Here is a 14,612-nt window from a genome sequence, read left to right as displayed (position 1 = left end):
TTTGTAAAGTCCTTAACAAATATCTGTTTCTGTAATATATTAGTACAGAAATACGTAGTACTTTTTCTCTATTTACTCTACTGAAATGCAGGACACATTCAAGTAAACAATGAGAAGTAAATAAATGGCAGAATATTCAATTGTATTAAATTCGATCGTATCAGATTGTACTACAACATTTTATATTCAAAATAAATTTAGTTAAAATACTTGAATATTTGTAAGTTTTTATTCTAAACCAAAATTTTCTGATTAAAATGTAAATATAATATTCATCAGAGTTATTACGTTAAACAAAGGCCCTATTTTGATAAAGACTTTCTGAAGTGGCAGCTGGAGATGTGAACATAAGTCTATTGTACGCTTGTGCTAATTTTAGGGTTAAGTACTCGAATAAAAAGAAAAAATATATGAAAATAAAGAAATTTTTAGATGAACTATGTAGATAAAAATACATTTTGCAATCCATAATTCCAGTAAATAGAATCTATTATTAAATGGTACTTTTTGATTACTTACGTATATATTATTCCTTTTTTGATTCTGAAAAAATATATTAGCTTTAATGTAGTATATTATTATTGGAATTCACAATCTTATTTTTTTATTAACTAATATTTTCTTTCTGTTTTTGTTCGGTACACTGATGACTCGGTATTAAATATAGGTTGGAAAAAATAACACAAATGATTATTTTAAGAGAGGTATAAGAATCCTCTGTCGGTGACTATTCTAAGCGAAAAGAGGTTCGTGTCAGTAATGTGACAAAAACATTATTTTATTGATTGCCTTATTTATTTTAAAGATTACGAAGGACTTATGAGTTTTAATTACTAAATTATGACGAATGAGTTTTTTGATAGCTGCATGCGTATCTATAAAATTACGTAACTTGTGTTTTCGTATTTTTATGATATTATAACCTGGTGGATCACGTAGGTGTTGCAACATTTATATAAATTATGAGGCTCGGCTAAAAGATTTTCCACACTAGTTAGTGTGCAAAGTTGATAGCTAAAATCCTCCTATTCAAACCTGCGATAATGCGTTGAAATCCGTTTTACCAGTTTGCTTTCAGTAGCAGTTAAATTGGAGTCGAGTGCGGCCAATTACTCAACACGGTTAAAACAGCGCGCAGTGATCGAATTTTTAACAGCAGAAAATGTGATTCCTACGAATATTCTACATCGTTTAAAAACGGTTTACGGTAGTAAAACTGTTGTCTGGAGTAATGTTCATAGGTGGGCGTTGACATTTAGTGTATATGAAATTGGTAAAGTGACAATTGAGGACGCACCACGCAGCGGACGACCGGTTTCTACGACTGACGAGAAACATCGAAGGGAGGACGACGATTTGCTTCAAGATGACCGGCGAATCTTCCATTAAACATATCTAAAGAACGAGTAGGCCATATTATTGAACAATTGGTTTACCGTAAAATCTGTGCACCATGGGTACCCCAGACTCTCTGATGGCTCTCCACATGGTGAAGTTCGTATCCGCTATACTCGCGGGATTTGGCTCCGTGCGACTTCCACCTCTTCCATCATCTAAAGAGGGATCTGAAAGGTAATCATTACTCACCGACGATGAGGTAAAGGAAGCTGTGGCCACTTGGATCCTAGAAAGGCCGCCAGAATTTTTCAGTGAAGGAATGGATAAACTTGTCACGCGTTGGGAGAAGTGTATCATTGTAAACGGGGATTACATTGAAAAATAAATACAGCATTTTCTAACTACGGTATCGTAATTTTATTCATTTTTTATTTCATTCCATGCTACGCTTGTGTGCAAAATTTATCAGCCGAGCCTCGTATTATGTAATTATTTTTATCATTTGTTAATTTAATACAAAATAATGTGAATTTAGTATTGAATTTCCAAGTACTAAGACTAACATTTTACAATCTTCTTATTCTGTCTTCGACCTCTTATTTACTATATGAGGTATCACAGACAAAAAAAAGACAATTATGAGTGGGACGCTGTCTTAATTCTGTGGTTCGTTATGTCTCGTAGATTTAAATAGTGTACTTTATACAATTGAATGAAACATCCATATAGTATGCCAAAGACAAGATACGGGCGTTAAGAAACACTTTGTCATGTTATTTAATGCCTTGCAAATATTCAACCTGCGAAATTGTTAACCACATGGTTTCTTCAAATGAAATTGTCCGGAACCACCTCTAATAGTCGATTTTAGAAAACTGGACAACACTCTTTATTAGAAAATTTACAAACTCGGCGGTTAAATTTTGCCACGAATTAATAAAAGCAGAATTACAACACAATGAATAAAACAATAATATTAATCATCACAGAGTTCGTAAGAACTTCGTCGGTAAGAGGCAACGAAGTCAAAGAACTACGTTTAGAGTTCTAAACATGTCATAACCTAACAATAAAATGAAAATTGGAAAAAAATAAACATGAAAACATTATATTTCAGTTCAATTAGATTAGAAACAAAGAATAATTTCAAAACATACCTCGAATTTTGTTAGACAACGTTTTTTTTCCATTTGATGACTGCGGGACTTGAATATGTCATTTTATTAACTTTTTTAATCTACCTTTACGAATCGCACCGTATATAGCAGTACTTGATAGTACAAGGAAGGATAAAAAAACTTGATAATTTACTGGAAATAATCAAATTTAAAAGAAAATATACTACAGTTTGATTTAATAGTAAATGTTGTTATGTAAAAGATAGTACTGAACATGAAACAATTATTTTAATTCTTACAACTTCTTTAAAAAAAAAAATAAAAGTATTAGTTTACTAGAGATTATGCTAATTTTATTAAAAAAAGGAATAAATAAAACAGAAATAAATTCGACTGGTAAAATCGAATTTAATGATAAAAATCGACGGTACACTTACAACGTAATAAGTGTAATCTTACATTACGGATTTTCGATTCGTAAGGGTCATTCATTATAGTATTTTTATTAAAAAAGAAATAATGTGGTACGAAGTGAATGGTATGGCTATCAACAAAAAAAATTGGCCGTGAAATTCAATTTGTTTGCTGTTAGGCAATAAATTTTAATAATAAATCCATAAGATAACAATCAGTAATTCATAAAAAAATAAAAGAATAATCTAACAAAAAGCAGTGATATAAAAAAATACAAATAATGAAATTGTAAAACGTACGGTTAAAGTCTCGGAGCTATCATTTCTTCCGCTCAAAAAACAAAAATTTCTGTATTATAAATAAAACTTACTAACAAAACGATACTGGTATCAGAAAATGTAAGATACTAAATTTTATTATCTGTTATTAACTAAGACTTTAAAAAAAACATGTTAAATATATGTAATATATAATAATAGATAATAAACAATGTTTAAGCGTTCCACATAATAAGCAAAGAAAATAAAAATTTGTTACCAAACTCTTACCGGCCCGATTTCATTTATTAAACAATGAATAATCATAAGAATTGTATTATTTTTGTAAACGTGATATGTATTACATGTAAATGAAGCCTTTACCTGAGTGAGCTTCTTTAGAATATACAAATTAATTTTCATCTCGGCTGCATATTTAAGAACATAAATCCAAATTATACCAGCGGAAGCTAGAATATTCTTGAAGTGATTAAACTTTGTGTATTATTTAAACAAAAAATTATTGTTTATTGGTCCGATTTCATTTATTAAACAACGAATAACATAAGAATTGTATTATTTCTGTAAATGTGATATGTATTAGATGTAAATTAAATCGGGCCGGTAAGAGTTTTGTAACAAATTTTTATTTTTTTTACTTATTATGTGGAACGCTTAAACATTGTTTATTATCTATTATTATATATTACATATATTTAACATATATTTTTTTTTAAAGTCTAAATTAATAACAGATAATAAAATGTAGTGTTACATTTTCTGATACCAGTATCGTTTTGTTAGAAAGTTTTATTTATAATACAGAAATTTTTGTTTTTTGAGCGGAAGAAATGATATCTGCGGGACTCTTACCGTAAGGTTTACAATTTCATTGTAATTTTTTTGCATATAAGGTATCGGTATTTGCTTTGTTTAAATTTTATATATTAATTTTTTTCTTTCTAGTGATGGGGAGACTCACTTTTAGCCCACCCGTATATTTATGATATTTATTGAAAAAATAGTATTTTCTTACATAATTGTATCCGGGATTACGTTAAGAAGTTTAAGAAGAGTCGGTAATAATTTTACTTCGTTTTCACCGAGATGCTTCTCAAAAATCGTTAATTTAATTCTAAAATAAAAATGAACACAAAGGAAATTATTAAAAACAAATTATTATGTTCAATTTGTTTCATTAGATAGTAAAATTATAAAAAAAGTTGTGTTATTAACATTTCTTTCTAATCGATAAAAATAATGCAATAAGCAAATTTGCTGATATTTTATAAAATTTTAGCGATATGTTTTCTTAGATTTCGTAATATAATAAATCAAAATCATAAGAAATATTTTTTTAAAAAATGTTATTAAGACAAATTAAATTTTTGATTATGCATTTGTACTCTTATTATTATTAATAATAATTAAAATTTGATGAAAAGTTTAATTAAAATTGAAAGAATGATTTTTAACTGAAGATAGAAATTTTGAGATTAATCCCAAAATTTGTGCCATCACTGGTTGCAAATAGATCGTCCAATTGTAGCAGTTTTAGGAAAGTTAAGTTTTATAATATTCTTTCTATTCTATATTTTAATTTAATATGCACTTCCTCTTTAATTTTCTTCCCAGCAACCAAGCAGTTTAATTCTCTACTTCGAGAATTTAAGGCAAAATAAGAGTTAAATATTTTTTTTTTAATTTCTGTTTTCTGTTATTTTTTTTAATATTATAAATTTAAAACAAGTAATTGTGTAAACTCAATGGAAATTTAAATGTAATTAATAGAATTATAAAAAAAAACAATAAACTAATTTGACTGATTATTAAAAATTAAAGCCGGGTGTTCATAAAGTCTTTCCATGATAACAATAATTACAAAAAAAAACAAAAAACTAATAGAGTTACAGCTGTGTGGTTTGCGGAAAAAAGAAAAAAATTTCAAGGTTTTTTACAATGTCAATAAAATACATATGCGCCTTTTGTCGCTCGTAGAATGCCCAACCGATAATCAATTTCACGTGTGTACGGTGAAACTTCAATGAGTGACAGCAAAGTGCGACGATGGTGCAGGAACTTTAAAGCAGGACGTGCTGATGTTCATGATGCAGGCGGTCAGGGAAGGAAGCGAGTGTCAACCGATGATCTCGTTGAGCGAATGGATGAGGAAATTCGAGAAAATCGTAGGATCACAATTTCTGTATTGAGTGATTCGTTTCCTGAAATTTCAAGGTCATCTCTACACCATTGTGAGTAAGGACTTCAGTACCGCAAACTGTGTGCGAGATGGGTTCCCAAGATGCTGTCCAACCATCACAAAACAATGAGAATGGACACCTCCCTGATCTTTCTCCAGCGCTACCACAATGAAGGAGAAGATTTTTTGAACAAAATTGTCACAGGGGACGAGACAGTGGTCCATTTCGAAACTGAAGAAACAAAAGAATAATTCAAACAGTGGATGCATTCTCATTTTCCCAGTAAATCAAAGAAGTTCAAGCGCACCTTCTCCAACAGAAAGTGTATGGCTACTGTTGCCATACACCGGAATGGAGTGCTCTGGGACCGGAATGGAGTTCTCTTTTTGGAATTCATGGAACGTGGCACGACCATCACTGCAGCCTCATACTGCGTGACTCTTCAACGTCTACGAAGGGCAATTCAGAATAAGCGGAGAGGAATGTTGTCATTAGACATTGTCTTTCTCCATGACAATGCTCGGCCGCACACTGCAGCTGTAACAAAGAAGCTCCTGCATCGTTATCGATGGGAAGTGTTTGATCACCCACCATACAACCCGGACTTGGCTCCATTCGATTTTCACCTCTTTGCTCACATGAAACGCTGGCTAGGAGGACATTTTGGCACAAACATCAAGCTGCAGACCAGCGTAGAAACATGACTGAAAACACAGGCGGCTTCTTTTTATGACGAGGGTATTGGAAAGTTGGTACCACGCTACGACAAATGTCTAAATCGGAGTGGCGACTATGTAGAGAAATAACTATTTAAGTACTTGCTACATATAAAAAAAATTTATTTTCAGGGTGGTTTTAATTTCGTGACCGATGGGACCTTGAAAAAAATAACCCTCGTATAAAAAAAAATCTATAATTTTTTATTTCTTTTGCCACAATCCGCACAGCTATAACTAACACATTTTTGTAATATGGAAAGACTTTAAGGACATTATATATATATACATACATACATATATATAAATTAACGAGTATGATATTTACTAGATATAAGCGTTAATAATAGAATGTGTTCCTAGTAATCACTAATTAGTAATCGTTTGTTTCTAAGAATTATTATTGTATTCTTTGTAGAACTCACCAAGATAACATTTACGTTTATTAAATAAGAAGTAGCAGGTTACGCTAAATGTTTTAAACTAAAGGAATATTACATAGTAATAATTAATAATTATAATTATATAAATATAAAACTGTAAATAAATTAAAATCGTTTTTAAAAACGAAGTTCGTTAAGAAAGAAACTTGTCTATAACTAATTTTTTTTTTAATAGTTTCACCTTCATGTTAGAAGGGCTTTTTACATCAAATTTTGTGTTTTACTGTCTTATTGAGCTTGTTTTTAGCTGTACTTTTAAAGGGGTAACAAGTCCTAACCACCAGATAATTTTTTATGGAGATATAAATCAGGATATGCCCATTCTTAAATTATGCATGTTGTTTTATTTTTGTGAAAAAATAGGCCAATCTTTTTTACAAAGCTGTACAATAGGCTGTTATTTTGTACAATAATAACTTTTTGAAAAAGAAGACATTTCAGAGATAGGCCGTTATAAACATCTTTTTAAAGACCAAATTGTAGTTTAATCTTAGATATTAAATTTTATTCCTTATATATTTAATTTGTAAAAGGATAACACGCTTTAGTATGAGAATTTTTGTGAATTATTTCACACGTCTGGGAAGGATTGTATGAAACAAGTCTATACAACAGTACGATCAAACGTGTAAATTTTGCTCATTTATTAGTTTTGGCCCAGCGACTGAAGGATCTTGGGCCTGTCAAGAAATTTTCCAGCCAAATATATAACTAATGTAACTGCACTGATCTTTGGAGCAGTAATTATGATGTCAATCTTAATTACTGCTCTAATGAACCTATAATTGTAGATGTTACAAAAGCATGATGGTGCGTATTGGTCAAATATTTCATGCGGTCTTACCAGAGTATCCACACTCCACCATAATTTATATTTTAACATAGCAAAGATATTAAGCTTGCCAAAATAAAATAATCACTAACTAATATTATAATGAGTTAAGTCCGCAGAAACAGAATCCAGGTTGTCATTAGGGACCCAGAGAATATGTAGCGAGAGAAATGCAAGTTAATTGATAATCCATAACCACGGGCTCAGCTATCTAAACTTCAGTGGACAGTAAGTAGTTTTGGTGAAACTGGAGTAAAATGAGAACTTTAGTCTCATTACATAATACCGACAGCTTTTCAGAACAATGAAATGTTAATGTGAGCTGTTCCACATGCTCATCCATATACACTAAAAATGTATAAAATTGCTCTATATTTTGATGTGACTTGTATTCCTTGGACATAATGTGTTTTTTTTCCTGCAGCACACAATGTCTGATTGACTTATGCCTGTTTCCGTATAAATTACTGAGTTTACTTACAACTTTAAACCTGTTTTTTTTTTCTTTTTTATGAAATCAAAGAGATGAGTAAAAAAAAATCTCATTCGGCACACCGGAAGACGGAGGTATATTTCACCGGCGCTAAGTAAGTGATAAAAAATATTTCCACTTTAAAGTTAAGAAAAACTTAAAATTTACTCAAGACGATAATGATTGCAAGTGAAAAAGTTTCATATGTTTAGAATACAAGCCCCGTCTTCTTATGAATCTTTTTTGTCTTCGAAACCCCATTCTTTCTACCTCCTGGTCCAATGGTTGGTGATATCAAAAAATTACATAAGTTTTAGGCCATTATACAAAGAATAGAATCCTTATAGTAGGTACTTTAAACGAATCCATATTTTACTTAATAAGTAAGTTATAGCGATATTTTGTTTTTTTCGAAAAAGCTCCCCCATTTCCATGGTCCGATCTTGCCCATTAACGAACTTGATAGAGATTTTGGTCATTATATTTTATGTATCAATTTGAAAGTGATTGGCGCAAATTTATGGCAGTTGTCGTGGCCATATATATATTTTTGAACTGGCGGTGGTTTTGAGTCTGGGGGATGTGAATCGGGAGATAAGTTGAAAATTTTTTGGAAGTCGAATCATGGTACCCATTATAATAGGTAGCTTTTTTATGAATCTACCTAAATACTAATCTTTTGTAAATTACAAAATGGACAAATTTAATAAATAACAAATGGTATAATATTTGTAAACCTAAGGAGTTCTTAAGGTCTATATATTAGAAAAATAAATGGTATCGGTACTTACACATCATGGTCGTAATATTTACTGCAAAACAAGTAAAATATATAAAAACGAATACCTGACAAAAATAAATACATAAAATAATTTGATCTAAGCCGCAATAATAATGAATAACATAAAAAAATCTTACAGATCAATAACTATGAGTATGTCTACAATCAATATTTTCTGAAAATCCTCTTGTTTAATTCCACTCTTTTTTTTAATAAAAAACTGTTCAAGTCAAGAGTCATGAAAGTGGTATCATGTAGTTGTAATCTACATACTTAATTGCTCATACTTACAATAATTGTATTAAATTATGGAGATTTAAAAAAAATATATTCTGAACTTAAAATACTCCTAATGTATAGCAAATATAAAAATAGCTTCCCTTAAATTCATCATATAATAATACGTTTACAAAAAAATTTTCAACAAATTCATCTCTAAAGTTAAAATAATGAAAAAAATTAACAATTTTATATAAAGTTGCTAAAATATTACGTTAACGCATTTTCATTGGATTTATATCAACAGATGCGATTCACAAATCAGAATTTTAAGTTAAATTATATTTATGAATCAAATGTTATCAAACAAACTAATGAGTGTTAGTTGAAAATAATTTTAATTTAATTGACTAGAAACTATTTTGTTATGTTTTTAAATAAAAAAACATACATCTGATTGTGATTGATCCATTATCAATCCAGAACAATTTACTCTTAAATTAATGGCAGCTACTCATTAAATATTAAGTTACGGAATTTACAGGATGTCGCAAAAGTATGATACTACTCAATTTAAATTGAAGAACTAAATTTTGTTGAAGGTGTTGAAAACGATAGGCTTCAGATTGAAGATGATTTGTCCCTTAGAATGTAAACTGAATGCATTAATAAATTGTTATATTTGCGATAACTTAAACTCAAGTCAAAATACACCTCACACTTTTAGCCAATACTATTCAGTTGCCACCAATCAAATTACTATCATTTGACAGTAATATTCTTTTGTGATAATATTACTTTGCTATGCTTAACGACTTAGTTCATTCTATAAGTGATCTCTCTCATTTTAATAGTTACATTATCTTTATTCTTCATTAAAGGATACAGCATTTGACACGATAAAATTTTATTCAACACAAATGAGAATCATATAGTGACAATTAAAATATTAGAAAGTAGATTTAGTAATAACTTACAGTCATTCATTATGTAGAGATACTCTAGAGATTCATTTTAAAGTGAGTCTTTGTGTAGTATTTTTGTGTTTACTAATATGATCAGTTAATCCGTAAATTCAATTAAAGCCATGAATTTTCCAACTGATGTTGAACTTATCCTAACAGATTCTAACTTTCAAGCTAGACCCTATCATAGGTAAGTTGTGGAAGGAAAGATTAGTTTCTTCAAAAAATTCAGAAATTAAAAAAAATAGGACAAGGATTGGAAAACTTAACTTTTAAATCGGATTTCAAAACCATGCCTACCTCACATCCAGTAGTTAACATATTTAACGTTACTATAAAGGATAAGCAAGAACTTACCACAATATTCTAATGAACTCAGAAAAACTGGCTACTTAGTTATTTATCATAACAAGTCAATTTTCTGTCATATGTGTAATTCAAATCATTATATTTATAAACGTAAAACAACATTTAGGAATAAATATTGATGATTGCAAGGAAATTTCAGAAAAACCAAATATTTTACTTGTTAATACCCTGACCATTTTAACAAGGAATGTGGCAGTAAACATACGTGCAAAATGTTTTTGGAAAGACATCATTTATTAATTCATGAAACATTTGCAAACCCCTTCTCAGAAATCGCATTTAGAAATGAGTATGGATGTTTCACTGTAATATTCCGAAGTAAGCTAAAAATGAAACTAGTTGATTCGCTTAACAACACCAAGCAAAGATTTTTAAGCTTGGGAAAAGCAAGCTTAACGCAATCTTTCTCTCAATAACAATTATTGTGACCTAATTTGTGAAAAAATTTAGATTAAGTGTCTGAATTCACATGATTAGTTAACTTCAGATTTATACGTCTTTCACTTGCATCATTCCATACTAAAAGCCAAATTTAACAACTAAACGAATTGTTTTTCATGGTTCAGTTAAATATTAAAGTATTTTATCACTTAAAGACAGATTACTAATTGGTCCTATTGTTCAGCAGTCTTTTCTATTTTGATGATGTGAAATCAAGTATAATCAAAAGATTATAAAATCAGTATTTTATATTTTGATTATTTAGATTAATTCATATTTGTGTACGATTATCGCAGTTAAAATATTATACTTCAGAATTCAATGACATTCAATGTGGAGACAGATTTCAAAACAAAGTAGATTATTCTCTTTCGATCCATTCGTAGTTTTATCAGGCACGCTTCGTGTAGGGGGTCACCTTCAAAATTCAAGCGATCTTCAAATAATGAACATAAATTTATCTTGCATCCTAATGCACGCTTAACAAAATTTGCTGTCCAATGTGGATATTTTTAATTTTTTCATTCCGACATTCAATTACTACAAAATTCTTAAGGTTAAAAATTCTGAATTGTCAATGGTAAGATCGTTATACGACCTATTATTCAAAAATGTATAAAATGCTTTTGCTGCATTGCTAAAAGATTAGATCAGCAACTTGATCAATTACCTAATTACTCCATCTAAACCGTTCTCTTTTTGCGCTGTCGATTATAGGGGTGAATCAATGATTCGGTGGACAGTGATCAAAAGCCATACCAAAAACTTATTCATGGCTGTTCATATGTCTTTCAACTAAGGCTGTACATTTATAATTAAAATCAAATTAAATATCGGAAGCATTCATTGCCGAATTAAAGCGCTTTATTTCTCGTAGAGTATACCAAATCAAATATTTTCCGATAACGAACAAACTTTCAAGGCGGCAAACAATATTTTCCATGGATATTATTTACAATATTTAAATGAAAAGACTTCCAATCAAACCAGTACAATATTCATTCCTTTCCCTTATCACAAGGTATAAATTGAGCGTTCATCCCTTCTTCATCTCCGCATTTTTATGTGTATGAGAATGCGGCATAAAACGGTTTAACTTTCAATTAACACTCACATTGTCATAGACATCCTATTATTAATTTTCAAAAGTTATACACCGTAATTTACCAAATTTAAAATTATTTAAATTCACCCCCGTTATATGCCGTATCCTCAGATTTGAGTAATCCACAACCATTACTACTTGGACACGTTCTTACTGAATCACCTCTCACCTTGATTCCTATCCCCGATTTCATTGAGATTTCTTTTTTGTTTAGACCGTTGGCAAGCAAAAATTTACGCAGTCCATTGGGAATTAATGGTCGAAAGATTATTTAAATCAATTGCAACAACGTAAGAAATTGAAAACTCCTAAGAAGAACATCTGTAATGGAGACTTAGTATTAATATCAAATGAAAATACTTCTCTTTACAGTGGAAACATGGCTTAATAGCAGAAATATTTACAGGATCAGACAATTTAGTACGTGTTCCGATCGTCATAAATTCTTTTGGAATACATCGTAGACCAATACACAAACTATATTTGTTACCAGTCTTAAAGAATTGAACAAGTGCTTATATCCAAGGTGTATTTTCAAACACAGAAATTATTTATTTAATCACTTATTCGATGAATCTACTGGTTCAAGTGATTTTCATCTTCAAGGTATTAGCTTATTCTACGCACTTAATTAATTCAAATTTATTTATTCAAAGAACTTACTCAACACAAGTTTCTATTTGTTTAATAATTTAGGTGTTTAAAGTGCTTATTATATTCAAGATTATCTATATGAGAGTTATTATTTCTTATTTCATTATACAAGTACCGATGAACATTCATAAAAATAGTCCGATTTTTAGGCGGGCACTACTTTCAGATATGAAGTCAAGTAATGATTTCTTTTTTATCTTGTAAAGCGTCCTGTGTTCATATAATTTCTTATTATTCTTTATCGTGTTGTTCTTTGTTTCTTCAGTCTAGAACGGTTTATCAAACGAGTCACATGTGTCGTCTTTTTAGGATTTTTAAAAAGTTAACCTATCAAATATTTACTAGTATGAATTTATATGGTGCACAGACTCTAAAATATTAAAATTTTAAAAAATTATAAAACATTAGGAACTAATTTAAATAAATTAGTCTAAACTATAAATATTTTGTTCACTACATTATTTACCCAACCGGCAAATCTGCACGATTCATTGACTAAGCACTTTAAAATATACGGCAATAATTGTACAAGTACATTCAGTTGACTTATCTCTTCTCTTATAATATAATATTATGGAGGTATTTTTTTCGGTATTCCTATTTTTTAACTAATACAACGAAAATAAGTAGCAGTATATATCATAAAAAATCATTTATAAATGAATATATATAAAAATCCACTAAAATACAAAAAACATAAACGAATAATCCACAAAACTTTTAACAAACCTTCCCAGAAAAGAAAAGAATGTAAAACGAGACAAGTTGTTTAAATTAGGTAACAAAGAATTAAGGTGGGAATAGGAAAGTGTTAAAATATACTATGATAAGTCTTGGAAGAAAAGGAAAGGAAATCTTTGTTTAATAATACAATTACAACATGAAAATTATGTATTGAGTGTTTTTTGGATGTATCTGTATTCAAGTAGGAATTTTTAAAAGAAAAATATAAAAGGAAACAGAAAGGTAATAACAGATTGAAATGGAACTCAACTGTATTTATGAGATGAAAGAGAAGGGGAGAGGAGAAATGCAAAGAACCAGTTTCTTCCTATTAAAATATAATTCTGCTAAAAGAGAAATAAGCATCATATTATAAACTAGCCAATTTTAAATAAAATTATTTTATAAAAACTACTTACTGTTTCTTCAGTGATTCAAGGTTAATTCTTTTACATAATCTGTAGATTAGAAAGAAGTGGCTATTTTAATAAGTTAATAAAAGAAATTTAAAAATAAAAACAACAATAAAATGCAGAAATTTCATTAAAATTAAATTAATATTTAGGCTCTGTGTTCATTGTTATTATTCTTTTTCTTTTCTCATAACAATAATTTATAAAAATTAGTTTTAAGAATTTTTAATTCAATGTTCCTTATTTATTTTTTAAAGTTTCCATGATTTTTCCTGTTACCTGTTAAAATTACTTTATCTATTTAAAAAATTTTAACCGTTTTCATTAAAACTAAGATTGATTTTAGAGAACGTTGTAAAAACTATATCCCTGAATACTATAAAAATATTTTTGTATCCTCTCACTTACCAGAAGATAAAATGAACATGCATTTAAACTTTAAGCGGTTTTGTTTAATATATTTAAGCCGTGTAAGTCATGCGATTGTATAATAATGATAGCATTCATAGTATAAAATTGTAAGCAGTATGTCACCCAAAAACCATTATTGTATCTGGTAGCAGTACAAAACCTGACTCAGGACTGACATGGTTATGATGAAAATATAGTAGTTCATATCGACATTAATAATAGGGTGAGATTTGTAATTTAAACGTGGAATTACATGGCTGCAGTTTGAGTAAAATGAACTCCTAAGTCTGTCATGCACTTGATTCAGTACTTAGGAAGCTTATTGATTCCAGAAGAGGAGATCTTTCTGGTGAATGTTGACTTGCCCTCACATAGCATCAATGAGTTGCTTGTTCAACAATTTCTTAATTTGGCCAAAGAGATTATAATTATATGGTATAAATCTGGATAATATGAAGTAGAGGTAGCATACCTTCTCGAGCTTTTGTAGTGTTTTTATATAGTTTCAGCACGTAAATGCAAATATTGTCGTGAAAGGAACCAAACTATGAATGGGGTGAATCTGTTCTTGAAAACATTTAGTGTATCTTTTAAAATCATGGCATACTAATGAGGAGTAACAGTTTTTAGTTCAAAAGGCAAAGTATCATATTCTCCATACATTCCAAATGATTACAATTATTTTTTAGAATTAAAATGTGATTCATCCACATCTATGATGGATGGAAATGTCACTATTA

At 29.5% G+C, this 14,612-nt stretch overlaps 1 protein-coding gene across 3 annotated transcripts in view; it reads right to left on the bottom strand.

Moving 5' to 3' along the window:
- The window catches only part of LOC142333173 (uncharacterized), an 83,426-nt gene that overhangs the window by 51,931 nt on the left and 16,883 nt on the right, over positions 1-14,612 (bottom strand). For 2 of the 3 annotated variants that reach the window (XM_075380120.1, XM_075380117.1), the window contains 4 exons: positions 13,468-13,506; positions 8,583-8,603; positions 4,164-4,262; positions 520-543 (listed from right to left, as the gene is read on the bottom strand). In XM_075380120.1, the coding sequence (XP_075236235.1) occupies positions 520-543; positions 4,164-4,262; positions 8,583-8,603; positions 13,468-13,506 (183 nt within the window). The remainder of the gene's footprint in view (positions 1-519; positions 544-4,163; positions 4,263-8,582; positions 8,604-13,467; positions 13,507-14,612) is intronic. The other variant, XM_075380119.1, reaches the window with a different exon arrangement.

Source organism: Lycorma delicatula, chromosome 12 (assembly GCF_047948215.1).
Source record: "Lycorma delicatula isolate Av1 chromosome 12, ASM4794821v1, whole genome shotgun sequence".
NCBI classification, from domain to species: domain Eukaryota; kingdom Metazoa; phylum Arthropoda; class Insecta; order Hemiptera; family Fulgoridae; genus Lycorma; species Lycorma delicatula.
Note: the sequence above shows the minus strand (reverse complement) of the source record. Positions and strands in the feature narration are given on the sequence as shown.